The sequence below is a fragment of the Bidens hawaiensis genome, unplaced genomic scaffold, assembly GCF_021521415.1.
Source record: "Bidens hawaiensis isolate Kalapana, Puna unplaced genomic scaffold, B.hawaiensis_p1.1 tig00043135_1, whole genome shotgun sequence".
In the NCBI taxonomy this organism is placed as follows: Eukaryota; Viridiplantae; Streptophyta; class Magnoliopsida; order Asterales; family Asteraceae; genus Bidens; species Bidens hawaiensis.
This window is the reverse complement of record NW_027497666.1, coordinates 75,637-95,651: the sequence shown is the minus strand read 5'-3', so window position 1 is coordinate 95,651 and position 20,015 is coordinate 75,637. Positions and strand designations below refer to the sequence as shown.

The 20,015-nt window shown below is 36.2% G+C and overlaps 1 protein-coding gene across 1 annotated transcript; it reads left to right on the top strand.

Moving 5' to 3' along the window:
* Positions 1–15,705: 15,705 nt before the first annotated feature.
* On the top strand, positions 15,706–19,887 carry LOC143594146 (IAA-alanine resistance protein 1-like). The gene is made up of 11 exons (XM_077073530.1): positions 15,706–16,204; positions 16,799–16,882; positions 16,970–17,019; positions 17,101–17,152; positions 17,241–17,378; positions 17,455–17,675; positions 18,318–18,428; positions 18,513–18,620; positions 18,716–18,817; positions 18,911–18,955; positions 19,572–19,887. Exons 1-11 carry the CDS (start codon positions 15,907–15,909, stop codon positions 19,719–19,721), a joined length of 1,359 nt encoding a protein of 452 aa, XP_076929645.1. The 5' UTR covers positions 15,706–15,906; the 3' UTR covers positions 19,722–19,887.
* The last annotated feature ends 128 nt before the right edge of the window (positions 19,888–20,015 follow it).

Below are 20,015 nucleotides of genomic sequence, written 5' to 3'. Positions count from 1 at the left end.
TGAGCGCCATGGGCGAATTAACTTTCTTTTTGGGATTGCAGGTAGATCAGAAGAAAGATGGGATGTTTATTCATCAAACAAAATATGTCCATGATGTGCTCAAACGCTTCAAGATGGACAATAGCACTCCATTTGATACTCCAGTTTGCATCAACCACAAACTGGGTGCTGATTCTGACAGTGATGAAGACGTGGATCCCACCCAATATCGAGCAATCATAGGTTCTTTAATGTATTTAACTGCATCTAGACCTGATATTATGTTTGCAGTTTGTCTTTGTGCTCGTTTTCAGGCAAACCCGAAGGAATCTCACATGAAGGGAGTGAAGCGAATATTGCGGTATCTCAAAGGCAAGCCTAAGTTGGGATTGTGGTACACGAAAGGGGGAGAACTGAATTTGGTAGCTTACACAGATTCTGACTATGGTGGTTGCAATCAGAACAGGAAGTCAACAACCGGTGGATGTCAGTTTCTGGGAGGAAGATTGGTGTCGTGGCAGTGCAAAAAGCAGACCTCAGTAGCCATTTCCACCTGTGAAGCAGAGTACATGGCAGCATCGAACTGCTGCTCCCAGGTTCTTTGGATACAACAGCAATTGCGCGATTACGGTCTGAATTTCACTCAAACTCCTATTTGCATTGATAACACTGCTGTAATCTCAGTAACTAACAATCACGTCAAACACAGCAAAACTAAACATATTGACATTCGTCATCATTTTATACGGGATTGTGCTGAGAAGAAATTAATTGTGCTAGAAAAGGTTGATTCGCTGGATTATTTCGCCGACCTTTTTACTAAAGCGTTTGACCGATCCCGTTTTCAAAATCTGGTTGAGCTAAATGGGATGATCAATCCCGAGTAACCTTGTTTTTCATGTTTATTAAAAAAAAAAAACATCACTACCGCTTAGAATTATGTCGGTTGCTTCAGTTTGAATGACACATCCTCGGATATGTTTGGTCCTTGCTTCTAATAGTAGATTATGAGGATAGCCATTAACCAGATGACTGAAAGTGACCGGGGCGGTTTATGATGGGTTTTTATTCTTTCGCTGAAAAATAGTCGTTCATACTTAGTTAGAAGGACACATACTCGTATGTGGTCGGTCCAGCTGATCCATTGGATCTTCAGGATAGCCGTTTACCTGAAGACTTTGACTTGATCGGGGCGATAGAATTTAAATTTTTTTTTAGGGAAATGATATAATTTTTCAAGTCTATAACTTCGTAAGAAGTTTCTATACAATGTTTAAAAGAAAATTGATCCAACCTTGGAAAGTGATAGAAAAACTATTTCTGTGTGCTTAACTGGTAAAGTTATTAGGCCTAAAAGACTCTAAAACAGCCATTGTAAGTTATGGTAGCTTTATATGGTGCGTAAAAGTAGAAGTGATACAAACTAAATCTCCTCGATTTAATGTGGAGAATCATTCTGAGTTGTGCATGTCTCCATATATATCTTTCCGAATGATAGGCAGAAAAGTGATTACCCAGTCATACATGAGCCCGTGAGTGTTCTGATCCCCGAGAAGATGGTGTGTCAAGTACCTACAGTGATCCAGATTCGGGACTTGCAGTCGTCTACTAATTGAAGCTGTATTGATATCTTTATTAAAAAAAAATGTTGTAAGCCTTCTGAAGCTTATGTTGTTACAAATACCAATCAAGAGGCAAGAAAGAGACCGGGAAGAAGACTCTAAAGATCGAGATATACTTACTATTTAATCAGACATTACGGGTCGATGTCAACTCGGGGTGACTTGGGGAAAGCCAAATACGCTTTGAGAATAGATAGGAGACATCACAATCTCTCATGTGATGTCCATCTAAATTTTGAGCTTAATTGAACCTAATCCGTATCACAGAAGCGATAAAAACCATACTAAGTTTTATACCTGCTTACAACCTGTTTCTTTATGTCATAATACCGCTGAACATGGATCTATGTGACAACCACTTAATTAGTATGATTCCAGTTCGGATCTTTTCTAAAACATGCAGGTTCTCGTCAAGACTGAAATTTGATCCCTTTTATTTCTTACTACAATTTTCACACACATATTTTGTTTTATGGTTTAAAACTTGGTCACCTGGTTATTTGATCGTAAAGTTTAAATCTTTAACGGAGGATTTTAAAAGACAGTTGCACTTTGATCAAATTTATAAGGTCCTGTTTTGTAAAATTAAGCTAGGCGAACTTGTGTTAAGGTAAAGAGGCGAAGTTGTACGTGCTTGGTGTTATGTGAAAGAAAATGAAAAAGCACTAAGTAATCCGAGTAGACTTTACTTCCGAGCACACTTTGTGCTAGTTGAAAATTGAAAAATCACAAGTGTTTTGATTTCCGGGTACACTTTGTGCTAGGAAAGTGCTTCCGGGTACACTTTGTGCTAGTTGAAAATTGAAAAATCACAAGTGTTTTGATTTCCGGGTACACTTTGTGCTAGGAAAGTGCTTCCGGGTACACTTTGTGTTAGTTAAAAATTGAAAAATACAAGTGTTGTGCTTTCCGAGTAGACTTTACTTCCGAGCACACTTTGTGCTAGTTGAAAATTGAAAAATCACAAGTGTTTTGATTTCCGGGTTCACTTTGTGCTAGGAAAGTGCTTCCGGGTACACTTTGTGCTAGTTAAAAATTGAAAAATACAAGTGTTGTACTTTCCGAGTAGACTTTACTTCCGAGCACACTTTGTGCTAGTTGAAAATTGAAAAATCACAAGTGTTTTGATTTCCGGGTACACTTTGTGCTAGGAAAGTGCTTCCGGGTACACTTTGTGCTAGTTAAAAATTGAAAAATACAAGTGTTGTGCTTTCCGAGTAGACTTTACTTCCGAGCACACTTTGTTTTCTGAGTACTCTTTGTTTTCTGAGCACACTTTGCTTCCGAGTACACTTTTGGCGAACTTGTAAAGAGGTGAAGTTGACCATGGTTGACCTTGAGTGAAGTTAATGATAATTTGTTGACCAGCGAAGTTGTCACAGGGGCGAAGTTAAGGTTAACTTCGCCCTTGCATTGTCAAACCCTCGGCGAACTTATATACACTCCTAACCCTCGGCGTACTTAATCCTTGAATCCGTATTATCTGTTTCCAATCCGTGTTAAAGGTGTGTAGGCTCGATATTGCATGTAATTCATACTAATTGTGATAATCAAGGGTCGTGGTGATTCGATGTGTGACATTGTTTATGCTAACTTTTAAACAATTGATAAACCAATTTGTTTCTAATGTGTTCGTAACTCAGTAAATCGTCTAGATCTCCATAGTAACATCTTTTCTTGTTTTCAATCACAAATTCACCAAACAACCCAGGATCGGACCTCTGTACTCGCCGTTTCAGATTCAGGCGAAGTTAGGCTTAGGCGAAGTTGTTCTCAACTTCGCCTTATGCATAACTTAGCCTGCTCACGTTTAATTAATTAATTAGCCTGGTTTTTCTCAGGCGAAGTTAGGGTTAAGGCGAAGTTGCACTCAACTTCGCCATATGGTTAACTTCGCCTGCACATAAGATGTTATCATAACTTCGCTCATGGTAACTGGCGAAGTTATGATCTGCGTTTTCGATGCTCTAACTTAGACCGTTTGTTGTGCAGATATGGCTGTTGTAGCAGGAGCTGGTGGTGCTGGTGGTGACAAAGGTGGTGACAACAACCGACAGTTCTTTCCGGGTCACAACATGTACATTACTTTGGATCCGGATGCTAGTGGTATCGATGACTATCGCGAGATCATCTCCTTCCTAGTTCGCTCACGTATTTTTCACACTATTACTACAACTCTCCCCATTTCTCTACTTAATATTGAAGATTTCTGGCGAACGGTAGAATATGACTGTAGAGTTGAGCCTCCGGTTATGCGCGCCACAGTGAACAATCAGGAGGTGCAGTTCTCAGCAGATCAGATCAGAGTCGCTTTGCAGTTCGGGACTGAAACTAGAGATGATCCTACAGATTTTTCAGCTCCATTCAGAGATGGTGCATTTTTACGTATGGGCTATTCGGGTCCTTTGGGTGACACTCAAAGGCGAAAAGGATTCTTACTGGATCAGTGGCGTTTTCTGATGCACGTGATGATTGTGTGCATGTCGGGTCGTAAAGCTGGTACTGACGGTATGGGGGAAACGATGCAGTCTGCTATGACAGCCCTGACTTACAACAAGCCCTACAGCTTCAGTCAGATGTTGTTTTATGAAATCGATCGTCAGAGACGCGCGGTCGCTCGTGAAAGATTTTTAATGTACCAAAGATTCTTACAGATGATTTTGAATCATGTAGCACCTACGCTACCTCAACGACGTCCCATCCGTTATGTTGAGAGTGTAAGTAAGAGGATCTTTGCGTAATGTAGGTCGTCAAGCGCACGTAGCAAACCAGAGCTTCGTCTGCGGCACACTCCATTGTTTGGTTATTTGGTGAACCCTGCTTACATTGCTCCTTGTGGAGATGAATTTCGGGACCCGGCACCGCAACAGGCTGATGTTCCTCAACCACCACCTGTGGTACAGCAAGCTTTGCCTGCTGATCATGTTGCAGCTCCAGAGGAACAGGTAGATCTTGAAGCTGCTTTTGGTGGCCAAGGTTTTTTTGATATGGAGCAGATTGATCTAGCTGCAGAGGTTCAAGCACCAGAAGCTGAGGCATCTGGTGTGAATGTTTCGATGGTAGCTACGTCTGTAGCAGATTCTGAGAGAACCGACTCTGACTCCTCCGCTGACGATATCGCTGAAGCACGATAGATTCTGGTCACACAAGAAAGAATACATTGTAAGAGAAAGAAAGACTCAGATGACAGTGAATCTGACTTCGAGGAGGAGTTAGACCAGTTGATACGTCGATCAAAGAGGGCCAGAACTGGTGAGGGTTCGGGAGCTGGTGAAAGCTCAAGGGTGGTTCGTTTCTCTCCATCCTCGTTATCTGGTATGACCATGGTTCCGGCTTCGATGACTGTAACAATACCGATCACCTCCAGTGTTCCCGTGGTGACATCATCATCATTTGGTATTCCACCAACCACGTTTCAGTTTTCAGCTCCGGAGATAGTTTCCTTGCCACCTCCTACTCTTACTCCATCGGAGGTTGTTGCAAGATTTGTTGAGTCGACGTTGGTAGCTACTGCGGGGTTATCTGTTACATTACCACCCGCGGTTACTGTTCAGCCTGCTTCTGATACTCCAGTCAGTCTGGGAATACCTCCACCTTATGCTCAAGACGTTTCTTACATGCGGTTTGATTTTGATGCTACCTTGTCTGATTCTGAAAGGATAGTGGCTCTTGAAAGGGTGGTTGTTGAACAGTCGAGAATAAATCTAGTCCAGACACAAGCTATCCAGCGCCTTGTAGCAGAAAATCAGATCCAATCGTCCCTCCTTGTTGAACACGGTAAACTTTTTGATGCTCTAAAGCAGTTCTTAGCATCTCAGGGGGAGACGAGCTGCAAGGGCGACGAGTTGAGAACAAAGAAGAGTCATGATAGAGACAATGATCCCAATGCATCGAAAGGTGCAGGTGGTGAGTTGCCAAGAACTGAACAAACTCTTGGGACTTCCACATCTCAGAGGGAGTCAACTGGTACAGCAGGTGGATCAGCTGGTGAAGATGTTGTGGTTGTGGATGATGAGGAAACGTTGGGTGATGACGATGTATTACCTGTTGAAGAGATTGAAAAGATATGTGAACAGATTGTGATCGATAGTGAGATTGAAGAGGGTGAGATTGTGGATGACAGTGTAGAACATGATATTCTAGGCGTTGACAAAGTAAATGTGAGTCAAGATATGGATGTGACGGATGAGTCTGAGTGGGAAGAGCAGCCGAGATGGAAAGAATGCTACGCTCAGTGGTTTGTAAAGACAAAGAAGCCAGCGGTTCCTACAATGTTCAAAAAGAGTACAATATTAAAAGGTATGCTGAGTCGAAGAAGGGTATTATATGCTGGTTGTATGATGAGCAGTTGAGATTATTTGTGATTAAACGCTTTGATGTGATTCAGTATTTTAAGAGGATGTTGAGATCTCTCAATACCTTGCCTGAGTGTGAGGTGAAGGATTTGGCAAAATTGGGGTTGATTAATAGAAGTGATGATAATATGGCCAGAATAATTGGGAAGATTGTGTGGAAAGAAAGTGTGAAAGGGAAGAAGTTTGAATTGTTAAAGCCGCAGAAAGGGAAGCTGGTTGAAGATAAGGAAGGAGGAATGCGAGCTGATGGTAAACCTTGGATGGTAATGAAATATAAACCGGTTCGGTGTTTAAAAGAAGTGCCGATGAAGATAATGCCCAAGGATGTCTTAAAGAATCTCAAGTGGTGATACGTTGATAGTCAAACAGCTGAAGCGGTTATGGAAGATGAAGACGAACAAGAGATTCTGAGAGTGTATGATCCCATGCACTTGGTAAATTTGTCTCAAGCTGACTTGCAGGTGCTAAACGATAAGAAGATATTCTATATTCCTGCATTGAAAGATGAAGCCAAGAAGTACCAGAGAGTGGTCTCTATGTGTGTCAGACATGGCGTTCATGCTTGAAGACGGGTGACACGAGATTTTGGGATTACTAGACACGTGATCGAAGATAGAGATATGAAGCTACTGCCAAGGGGGAGTCTGTTGGTGCATAATGTCAGTAGTTCAGTATCTAGTGTTTTGTATGTGTCTGTAATCGTGTTAGATTGGTTTTAGATATGGTGTCACACAAGTTCGCCTGATGTAAACGAACTTGTAGACAAGCGAAGTTAAGACAACTTCGCCTTGTCTGTTAGGCGAAGTTGTCGAGGCCTATATATGCCTAACTTCGGCTTGTTTAGAAGAGTTTTTTTGGAGGTCAGAAAGTTTTTTTGTGATTTGAGATCACGTGTTGAAGTGTTGCAATACAACGTGTTTATTAGTATTGTAACGTGTGTTTGTGTATCGTCTCAACGTATTATATATCTTACACTCGTATCGTATTACGTGGGGATTCCGCACCCTTGTGTTACGAGATACTCCTGTGTAGATCCGGCTGTAAACCTACAATACCGATAAGATCAATAATACTAATGAACAAGACAAGTAATACGCTAATACCAACAATGAATGCGAATAAATTATATTTTAAGTTACAATAATATTGTAGGTTTGTATGTGAGTTAAAGAATACTAATAGGTATTGTGTTTTTGCACACCATATAAATACCGATAAGATCACTAATACTAAGAAAATTCACGATCTCCAACAATCTATTTAATAAATCCACCTCTATTTTGTATACTAATTATCGATAATTATTTTATGCATTAAATTATCAAAAAAAAAAATATCTATTAATTTAAAACTAGATAGAATTCATATATATATTATACTTTTATAATCAATATTTTTCACATCAATTTCAATTACTGCATTAAGAATTTGTAAATTTTTTTCCGGTCGTATGCATATAAAAAAGTAATTAAGGTGTTATTTGTTTTTAAAGATAAAAATTGTCTGTAATCTGATTTTATCTGATTTCATGTCTGCAACTGAAGATGTGGTCTGAATGTCTGCAATATGAAAATATAACAATGTTTGTTTTATAAACTGGATATCATCTGCATAAGCTGAAAATTAGTTACCTATCGTATATATCACAGTAGATAGAAGTCATTTAACGTCTGTAAACTGCTAAAATAATCGGTGGTGGTGTACGAACTATGGAAGTGGGTAGTGGCAGGCGATTGTGGTAGGCGGTGAACGGTGGTGGTGGACAGTGGGTGGTGGTGATGGACGGTTTTGGTGGGTGGTGGACGGTGATGGTGGCCAACAGTGGGTGATGGTGGTGATGATGAACGGTTGTGGTGGGTAGTGGACAACGATGGTGGTGGCGGTGATGGACGGTGGTGGTGATGGGTGGTGGTGGTGGTAGTGGACGGTGGTTGTGGCCGACGAAGGTGGTGGCGGTAGCGTACGGTAGGTGGTGGTGGTGTTGGTAGTGGACGGTGTTTGTGGCCGACGGGGGTGGTGGTGGTGGTGGATGGTGGTGGTGGACGGTCGTTGTGGCCGACGAGGGTGGGGGTGGTAGACATTGGGTGTTGGTAGATGTTAAGAAGTGTGAAGAAGTTCGCTGACATAAGCCTCTTACAGATGTTTGAAGCAAAAACAAACACAACCTAAGTTTATAGAATCAGTTAGTATGTTTGTTAGAATGATAACTTCTTAAACCTTTAAAATAAACCTTCAAAAAAGAATCTAGGATAACTAACTACTAGTTCAGTAAATTATGATAAAAAGTTCTATTTTATAACGTTTTGGTTTTAAAATCATAAATCAAGATTTCATGATCTTAACTTACTGTTTAATAAGTTTAATAAGAATCGAATATGAATCATTTCTTAGTATATTACATTCAAAGACAAATGTATATAATTTAATCCATCCTAACATAATAACATGCTATGATAAAAGCTATGATTGACTTCATAATGATTCAAATTTGTTTTTCTATAGTAACTCTTTTTGTCAATACGTAATATGTGTAGAGGCTTCTATTGCATTTAAAAATGTATGGTTACTGTACTTTCCTTAAACAATTAGTAAAAGTAAAAATATTTCCTTCTAAAAGTATAAGTATCAAATAACCATTAGGGCATGCGTAGTGGTCGATATTCAATAGATGATTGGGGCGATTTTGGGGGGAAACAACGCCTCCCGGGCGATTTTAGGGCGATAAGGGACGGGGGCGAGAGGCTATTGTCGCCTGGAAGAAAGAAAAAAATAATATAATATTTAATATGACCGTTGTATAACGGTCAAATATATAAAAAAAATTAAATAAAAAACTTGATATGAATATCAAACCAATTCAACCATTTTCACTATATCATACACAAACTTAAACATAAATACCAACCATTTTCATCATTTCATATTTCTTCAAACAAAATGGGTTCCCCGGATTCCACGAACTCTGTCGAGATTTGGGATCAACTAATATAGGAGAGTCAAAGAATTCATCAGATTCATCGATGAGCGGCAGAGGAGCATGTAGAGGTCATGAACGCAGTTCGGGCCGTCGCCAATAAGATAGTGTCCGACTCTACAAGCTCTTCGTTGCCACGTAGACGGTCATATATCCTTCGGGATCGTAACCAAGCGAACGATTGTTTGATGAAGGGCTACTTCAACGACAGACCTACATTTAACGACTTTTTGGTGTGTTTTTTTTATTAGAATTTATTTTTATTTTTGGTGTGTTTTTTTTTTTTTTTTGTTTTATGTATTTTTTGTATTTCTTTTTTTGATTTTAATAAATTTTTATTTAATTATTTAAGTAAATTGGTTTTTATTTGTTTAGTTTAATTATAAAAAGAAATAATAAAAAAAGATACCGTGAATCCAGTTTGTAGCCCTTACACCATTACACCCCAAAAACAAATTCACGCCCCTTGCTGACTGGCGCCACGTGTCGCAATTCACCCCAATTTGTAGCCCCTCCACTACGTATAGACTTATAGGTTGTGAGTTAACCCGCCATAAAAAGTGTGCATGATTCAACGTTTTTATGTAATTTGCTTGGTTTTTGGTACTGCCACATTGCACTTCACTTTTTCACATAAGATTTCAAAAACTAATATCAACGTTTTCGCTATAACGCGTGAGTTGACATAGAAGATTTTAATATTTTAAAATAAACTTTCAAGCACGATAACCTTGTCCATAGTTTTACACGTGAAATTTGTATTTGTTTTAAACGAATCCGTGGTAATACGCGAGACATGAAATACTAGTTTTTACTAAATTATTACAACGAACTATATATGATGCATGATGGAAAGTGGAAACCCTACCAGAACAAGCTTCATCTATCTACAACCACATAATTACAATTTACTTATGATAATTATATTGTCTTAAACTAACATATATCTTGCAAATTGGTTAGGAGCTAGCTGACGTGTATGACTTTGTAGCCACAAAAATTGATTTGACCAATGTCAAGTTGTGTGTCTACAACATTTTATGTTTGTGTTTCGATTGGCTAACATTTATATTAATAATTTGGCCAATTGGGAGTCTTTTATTGATATACATCTTATTTTTCTTTTTATTTTTTTATGTGTGTGTATAATAAATAGAAAGATACACTTCATGTTTGAGATCTTTTGAGAGTTGGTGGCATCTTAGATCTTTTGAGAGTTGGTGGCATCTTGTGCACGCCTATGAACTATAACATGTAGTCGATATCGTCGATATCACTGATATATCATTAATATATCAGTTATCGGTTCCTTATCGATATATAAATCAGAATATTGATTCAGAATATCGCTACCGATAATATCGACGTTATTGACCGATATTTGACTATTATTTGACGTATATAGCACCGATATTCCCGATATCGATGTTTTAAGTCTTAATTATCAACTTTTAGTGTTCAATGTTAGTGTTTTAAGTTTTAATCACTTCTTACTTGCTACGATTGTTAATTTTTTTCAATTTGCAAAAGGTTAATTTGTTAATGGTAGAAGACTATACTGAACTATTAGTGTTAAATTGCTATATATATGAATTTTACATAATATTAAAATTTACCGATATCTTATCGATATCTCACTGCGTTAACCGGTATCTCATATATCGGTTCTTGACCGATAACCGATATTTTTCTGCATTAACCGCTTAGCTTCTATGTTAATGTGATATAACTTAATGTAAATAATCTTAAATTACAAGTTACGATATTTATTACATTCCAATAGTTTGTAGGGGGGAGAAGATAAACATTCAAACTAGTGCAAAAATCAATAAACTAGGAAATACGACATTCCTTGGTGAAGGTGTATTCATATCGAGACGTTGGTGGAACATGAAGAAGATGAAACTGACTTATCACGACGTTTTCATGCACAAAGTGAATGTTGATCTCAATATGTATTGTTGCGTTAATGTTGCATTGGGTTAATGTTGTCATAATAGATAGTGGAGGCATGAAGTAAAAGATAATGAAGCTCAAGAAAAGTATTACATATTCAAAATGTTTTAACACCAGCAACTCCATGGTATTCAACTTTAACACTAGGGTGAGATGCAACATGTTGAAGTTTGGAAAACCAAGTTAAAAAGTTATCAGGAAAAGCACATAACAACCATAAACTACACGACTTTAGCATTCAGTCTCTTATATCACCAATATTGTTCGTCTTACCCATAACAAGTTAATGACTTGTTTTTTGTTGCCCCGATAGAAACTTCCAATGAGCCAGGAGGTCACTCATGTTAGTACTACTCTGGTACTCCCACATTAGCATGTTTAGCTGTGGAGTTCTCCATTCATCCATTTGAGGCGGAGCCTTCCTTATGCATCAAGAATCTATCATGTCCGATTTGCCTAAGTTGTTATAATCTCTTAGCACCTTAGGTGAATCTCACATTCTCACATAATTATGTTATGAGATAAAGAATCCCGCGCCTCAAATATCACCAATGGTTTTGAGGCTTAATGATAGCGGAGAAGAGAATAACTCCATAGTTAAAGTGATCAAGCGAGGGCAATACAAGGACGGTGACCTCTTGAGAAATCTCTACTAACACAAATAAAAACAAATCTACAAGTTCCCTGTGGATATGATCAACATTGATAGTACGAGGAGTACGATGTTTCAATATTCTATCCATTTTTAACATATTTGAACAACTAACCAAAAATTTTGAATCCGTCACTTGAAAATATGATATAATTACCTAATAATGAAATGGCTCAATTAAAAATTGCACTATGAAATATCTGTATATTTTATTTTGAAAACTAATAACACTAATAAATTTAGTTATTTCTATTTGCAATAAGATTTAACATAATATAAATATTAATATCATTTGTTTATTTTATTTGAAAACTTGCATGAAATGGTAAAAGTAATACGTCTACTGACAAAGAATATGTGTTATTTTTAAAAACAACTAAAGGCTACCCAACATATTTCACTGCATCTAATTTACTCCAAATTAAATTACATTCGTTATATTCAAACACCACCCCTATAGTGTGCTAGCAAATTTATACAGTTCGTATATGGGTTATACTAGTTGTATAGCTCTCACGTGACTAAGTAATGTACGGATAACAACTTTTTCATTCTATACGGGTCGTATAGCCCTTATACGAGTCGTATAAGCTTCAAACATCTAACACTCCATCACAAAAGGACAATATTTTGCATTATATGGTGTAAGAATAACCTATGCCATTAAATTGTCCTAACCTGTTATAAACATGGCTCAAACCCTTACGTCAAGACGAGCTTCACCACTTTAACTACTATTGGCTTTGCTATTGGACCCACCCCACCTAATAGTAGGGGTGAGCAGAAAACTGAATTAATCGAAAAAACCGAACCGATGCATTAACAACAGGTTAATTTTTTGTTTTTTGAAAACCGAATTTTTGGTCCGGTTTTTCATGTTTAAAAAAAAACGAACCGAACCAATTGATGGTGATGAAGATTACGAATATACTGAGACTAAACTTTGAGCTTTGAGGATGAACAAAATGATGAATGAAGATTGCGACTAAACGTTTAGTTTTTTTAACCATTCACTAATTATTAATATTATTATTTTGTTTCTTATAGTTTAATTTTTAGTTTAAACCACTACACGAAATTAAAAGAGTAGTTAGTTAAAGTTTTAGTGTTCATATGATAATGACGTGACACTTACATTTGTTAATCGATAAAGAGTATTATAAGCATGTAATTCATGTTCAACTGTTCATAACATGCTAAAAGATATTTTTAATAATCATTATAGGGAATATGTCATAGAATGGTAACCAATTTTCAAAAGAGTTCCAGTTAGGTCACTCATGCATATTTTTCTCAAATCGGGTCACTAAATCTTCAAATCGAGTCTCACCGGTTTTTTTGTTTGTTAAGAAAGAAATGGAGGATAACACGTGGGGGCGGAATTTGCAATATATGTAGTTATATTTTTTAAAAATTAAAAAACGTTAATTATATTAAAATTCAAAAATAAAAAATAAATTTCACGTTAATATAAAAAAAGGATAAAAATATTTCCTATGTGAAACAAAAAATAAAAACGTTAAAAAAGATATGTTAAAACCTTTAATTTAATAAAATATGAAAGTTGAGTGACCTAATTGGAACACTTTTGAAACTTGGTTACTATTCTATGAAATTGCCCTTATTATTATATTATTACTTTATCTAAAGCATTAAGCTTGGACTGACTTTTAGCCCAAAGAAACCCGAACACTTTGATCTCCTGGATTATATAGCTCGTCACCGTCTTCTTGCCATTGAAAATATAATTCTTTTGAGCTTTCCAGATGACCCATTTAAGTAACCACCAAAACCGACCGAATCAATCTTTTAACTATACCTGACCCTTGAAGTTGAACGAACTCATGTAAACCCATCAATCGTATGTAACTATGTTGGCCGACACAACACATAATATATGAATCTACACCCATGAGTCCATGACCCACCCTTGGTGTAGTTTCATTTGGGCTCAAACCATAGCCCAATTACTTATAAGGTTTTACATTTATCCAGGTCCAAAATACCCAAATTGTCCATTAATACAGTACTCTAGGAGTCTAGTCTAGTCTAGTCTAGTCTTTAAGGTTCAGCCGGTCACCTTTTAGGTATTTCTCTTTTAAAAATTATTTTTGCTTTTTATTAATTAGGATATAAAAGTCAATTAAGAGATTTGACTGAAAATTTAAACGTCAGTTAGTATAAATGATGTGAAGTGTTACAAACCCCTTAAACTAAGGACGTTGAGTGTAATTAATAAAGATTAAGGTCATGTACATAAAATAATGAAACTTGGAATTTACTATTCAAGAACAATCACGCTTTTCTAATTACTCCGTATAATATATTTGTACTTGATTTCACTCATATGAATTATAACAAGTATTTTAAAACTCATCCTAGTCGACCGAGTACTTTGGAGGGAATAAACCTATTTTCTTCCGCTCGGTCAGAAAAATCGGACTTGGTTAACTCGGGCCTATTCGGTTTGGTAGGTAAGATCGGTTATACTCAAGTACTCGGTCAAAGGGGTTGTTTTACATATACTTTTCACTGATTTTTGCCGTTTTTTCACAAAAACACATTAAAAGTCAAAGTTAAATAATACTATGTCTATAATATGGAGTATTAAATAACGAACATAACTTAAAAAAAATACTTAAGTATTTGAATATGTCTATTTTATTTATTTATATTGATATTAATGTATTTTGTTATAAACAGTTAAACACAACTAAACTCTTTTTTTTACCTACTTACAACTAGAGGTACACAAACCGGTTTAAAATTCAAAACCAGTTTGGTCAATAAAAGTCAAAACCAGTTTATGATTGGTTTCGGTTCGGGTTGAAACCGGTATCTTAGCCAGGTTACGATCGTTTACGGGTCGGGTTTTGATTAGTTTCAACTCATGTCTTGACCCGTTTGGAATCAGATTTGGTGGAGAAAATTACAAACCGGTTTCATACCTTCAATCGGTTCCAAATCGGCTTCTACATAATCAGTTTCAGTTCGATTTTCAAATCGGATCAATTAACTAGTTTATTTACCCACCTCCACTTACAAGTTGTTTTGGATAAAAATCTGCTAAGGATAATGTATCCAAATCCGTAAAGTGAGGTTTAGTGTTAAATTGATAACATGAATATAAGAACGAAATTGAAATGAACACAGCGATTTGTTGCGAGGAAAAACCCTTTGATCTTGTTCAGATCAAAAGAAAAAAAACCCGGGTGATGACAACTTGTCGATCACTAATTTATTAATCACAAAAAAGGGTTACAATGGTTGGAGTTATTGATCAACGATTACAATAAAGCTAAGTGTGTGTGAGATTACAGAGAACTTATGAGCTAAACTCTGCTATTGTTAACTAATGAGTGCGTATGTGTCTATCTAATGTTGATCACAACTCAATATATAAATAAAAATAAAATCTAACTAACTCCTATTTTCTTGCCATTCTTCCACTAGCCACTCCCGCACTTTGACCACGTGCATAAAGGACTCCAGTAGCGAAATATAAGGTAGACCAGGTCTTGGAGCCGTTGTGGTTATTAAACATCAGTCTTCATACGACAATCTTCCATCAATAGCAACATTGACTCAGGATCCCGGATCCAGACTCAGCTAGAGAATACTTCAGAAGGATACTTGATCCAAGCTCGTATTCAAGAATAACATATCCTCAATACTCAGTTATTTGTGACACAACAAGAAGTCCTATAAATCCGCCATTATCCCCACTAAACGTGTTACAGTCAGTTGACCACGTGCCATATCTTCTTGACTGCAAGTTAGTGGATAGACTGAGTCTTATAACCGTTACACCTGCTAAATACAAGACTACACATGAGAACAACCGTTAATTAGTAATAAGTACTGAGGACCCTTGATCTTGATATGATCTGGAATACATGCTAAGAATAACTGATTCATAAATATGCCAGGATAACGTATCCACAGTGTCAAATTTCCTTGCCCTAACACAAGTTACAATTAAAAATCCATTTAACATATTTTTTTGGTTTAAGTGATAAGTTAATAATACCACTTAATAACATTCAATGCCTAATAATAATATCACAATAACAAAACCAAATACAAATTAATTAACAACATTTAACACTAACTTCAAGTGGACCCAAATTACGTTACCAACCCACTCTTTCCAATTTGGGCCAAAACCACCTCACCAGAGAACACCCCCACCATGTCTTCCATCACCACCGCCGCCGGCCACCGTAATTCATGGACCCATTAACCTTCGGTATAATCGTCACAATAATAATATAATTCTTCATAATCATCTGCTTCATCACAATCGAAGGCACCTGCAAACGCCAATCTTCTTGAAACCCCACCAAGATTCAATTCAAGATTTTGAAAATGAGGGTTTTTTGTTATGGGTTTTGTAATTGGATCTATTGGGTATTGATAATATTGGTTTTGGGAAGCGGGTTTTGCTTGGAATTGAGTTTAGGCCATGAATCAGTTCATGTTCATAAGTGTGATCATCATCATGAGCATCATCATAATGATGAACATTATCATGATTTGGGTGTGAAGAAGAAGACGTTGCTGCCTGAAGAGTTGGCAGAAGAAGAGGATTTAAAGATGGAGTTTATGTCTCATTATGATGATGATCATCATCATCATGAAGGCGATTCGGATCTTTCGGGCATTGGTAATGTTAATGTTGTTAGGGGGTGTCTGGCTAAGCTTTTGGAAATCGCTTATTTGTTTTTATGGGGTGTTTGGGATTGCTTATTTTAAGCAACTTATGACTTATTAACTTTTGAAAAAGTTAAAAGATGTTTGGTATTACGTGGTATTGTGAGCGGATAAGTTAATAAGTTACAAAGTTGTAAATTATTAACTTATAGAAAAAAAAGTTATAAGGAGGTAAAATAAGGAATCCCAATCACCCCCTAAATGGAGCTTTTCCAGATGGCGTTTGCTTTTCAAAAAGCAAATAAGCAGCAAACTCCAAATGGCGTTTGCTTTTCAAAAAGAAAAAAAGCAGCAATTTCCAAAAGCGTAGCCAAAATATTTATGAAGTTTATGAAATTTTCTGATAATTGTTAAATGTTAATATTTGTGAAATTTATGAAAATTTCTGTAAATTGTTAATGTTAATATTTATGAAATGTATGATTATTATTAATGTCAGTATTTATGAAATTTCTGAAAATTTCTGATAATAGTTAATGATAATATTTATGAAACTTATGAAAAGTTATGAAATTTTCTGATAATTGTTAATGTTAATATTTTTTAGGGCTTTGGATCCAAGCAATGGGGTGCTCACTGTTGGTGAGCTTGGCTTCTCTAATTTGTTTAATTCTACTGCCATTGATATTCCGTGAGTCGATTTGACTAATATCTATTTATTATCATTTCTATAATTCTATTGGACGAAATATACCTGAATTTTTGTAAATTCTTGTAGTTCAAGGAAAACCTTCAAAGGCGTTTGTTGATTCACTGGCTGTATTTGGGGTAAGATTCTTGATTTTCATCTTCTTCTTAGGCGTGCTAGTGTTTCGGTTGATAAAGTTCGAATCTTTATTCGTATTTTAGGCAGGAGCTATGCTTGGAGACGCTTTTCTTCATCAATTGCCGCATGCATTCGGTATGATCAAACATGAAGGTCGAATCTTGAAATGCAGTAAAACATAAAGTTCGAATCTTTATATTTGATTTTTGAATGTGTTTATCAGGTGGCGGACACTCTCATAATCACGATGATCATGTTCATGATACTCATGATACTCATGACCATGCTCATAATTCTCATTCACATTCACATGCACATGCACATTCGATCGAAGATCTGTCGGTTGGATTATCCATTTTGTGTAAGTGATATTGAGATAATACTTGTAATGTTTTTAATTAATTTGTGTTTTTTTTTTGTTTTTTTTTCCGTTGCAGTTGGAATTGTTATTTTTCTTCTTGTGGAAAAGATTGTTAGGTATGTTGAAGAAAGGTCAAGTGGAGCCGACTCATGGGGTCATCATCACCATCACCATAAGAAGAATGAATCGGTGCAGGATATTAATATTAAAGGTGATGGTAACAAAAAGTTATCAGAAACCGCATCTGATGAATCTTTAAAATCAGAAAAACAAAGTGAACCTTCTGTTCTACGCAAGGTATAACTGAGTTATGCATTGTATTTTAAGCAGTTGATGATTTAGTAGTTTATCCATGAAAAAAATACTACTCGTAACGTTTTATATGATAAAATATGTGTCCCCATCGGTTTATTGCTCATCTTTATACCTGGAAAAGGTCTGGTCAGGTGAGCTAACGGGTCAAATGAGTTGTTTATATAAATTATAAAGTATCAATATTTTCGGGTCAAATGCGTTCTGACCAAATAGCGGGTCAAACAGTTCGTTTTAAAATGTATCGTTTTGTTTTGGGTCAAACGGGTCATTTTAAAAAGAATCAATTTGGTTTGGGTCAAATGGGTTCTGATAACGACCAAACGGTTTCTGACAAATAGCGGGTCAAACGGGCTCTGATCAAATAGCAGGTCAAACGGGTTCTGACCAAACAGCCCGTTAAACGCGCTCTGAGTTCTGACCCACTAGCGGGTCATATGGGTTGTTTTTTGAAAAGTAATAACTTGGTTCAGGTCAAACGGGTTCTGACCAAATAGCGGGTCAAAAGGACCGTTTTTAAAAAGTATCGGTTTGGTTCGGGTCTGACTAAAAGGGTGGCTTTAGATGGTATCAAACCAGGTTCACGCACTATATTTATCATTTATATAAAAAAAATCTACGTTGCAGAGAAAAACTACTGAAAACGGGCCCGAAAGTACGAAGCCCGAGATTGAGAACAAACCTGCACACTCATCAAGTCTGGTGTTCGGTTATCTTAATCTATTCTCAGATGGAGTTGTATGTATTTCTTAACCTTTTCATTCATTTCTCCCATTTATATAACTTTATAAATAATGATTAAAAATAATGAATCACTTGCAGCATAATTTTACCGATGGGATGGCTTTAGGAAGTGCTTTTCTTTTATACGGGTCGGTCGGTGGGTGGTCAAGAACACTTTTTTTACTTGCACATGAGCTTCCTCAAGAGGTATTCTAATTTTTTTTTTATCAAAGATTTAGATTGTTATTATTATTATTATTATTATTATTATTATTATTTACCGTTAACGCCACTTATCTCAGATAGGTGATTTTGGTATATTGGTGAGATCTGGTTTCAGTGTATCTAAAGCCCTATTCTTTAACTTCCTGTCTGCATTGGTGGCATCAGCAGGAACTGCATTGGTTAGTTTGCTATATATAAATATCATTATATTTATTAAAATACAAAAAAAAATATAAAAAAGTAACAATATTCTAAACATGACTATGTATCAGGCATTGTCATTGGGACAAGATCCAGGGCAATCATCTTTGATTGAGGTACACATTTTTTTTTGCTAGTGTTATGTAGGGCTGTTCACGAGATGAGCCGAACCGAGCGAAGGCTTGCTTCGCTCGTTTACAACCGAACTGCTGAAATTCGAAACGAGCCAAATTGAATCGAGCATATTTCGATCATAATTTATTTCTTTTTCACTCTAAAGATTTCAATAAGAAACAAGTTTGAAGGCTGTAAATAATATATTTTGTAAACAAATCAGTAATTTTTAGACAAACGTGTAAGAAGTTGTAAACTTTTATGAGAAAGAAGTTTGAAGTGAGATATAAATTATATAATGAACATGTGAACAAACTTCTAATATTCTGAAAACTTGAATCGAACAAATGAAACTTTAAAATTGATGGAATAGGAAAAAATTAAAAAGGGTTTAAAAATTGTATACATATACTTATATATTTGTTCATATATAATTATTTATAGAATAAATTAAAAATATTTGCTCATTGCTTGGCTCGTTTACAAGCCGAACCAAGCAGAGCGGCGCGTTTACAATCGAGCGAGCATTTTCCAAGCGAGTGACGAGCGTTTTGGACGGTCCTAGTGTCATGCATTGAATTGAGTTAACTCTGGTACGTTTTTGGTTGTGATTTGTAGGGACTTACAGCAGGAGGGTTCATATACATTGCGGTAGGGGTGATGGCAGAAATGAATAACGGGAGTTCATCGGTGAAAAATACCATGATACAGTTAATCTCGTTGGTACTGGGTATGTCTGTTGCGCTTTTTATATCTCTTGTTGAATAGAACATTTGGATTTTTAAGAAGTTATAGAGATTTTTTTTGTTTGTTATGGGATTTGAAGTTCTTATGTTATTTTGCATTTACTTTATAGTTATTTGAAGCTATTAGAATTTGTTTAGTAACAATTCATTATTGTAAATTATTAAAGATCATTTTTCAATCTAGGGTTCACTTGAAGGTGCAAGTGAGATATTTATCACGATGTTTTCAGTTTTCTTGGTATTTATATTAGACGTATACGTTTCTAAAGGTTACACATGTGAAGTCGTTTTAAAGATAATCCAAATGTATGTATAT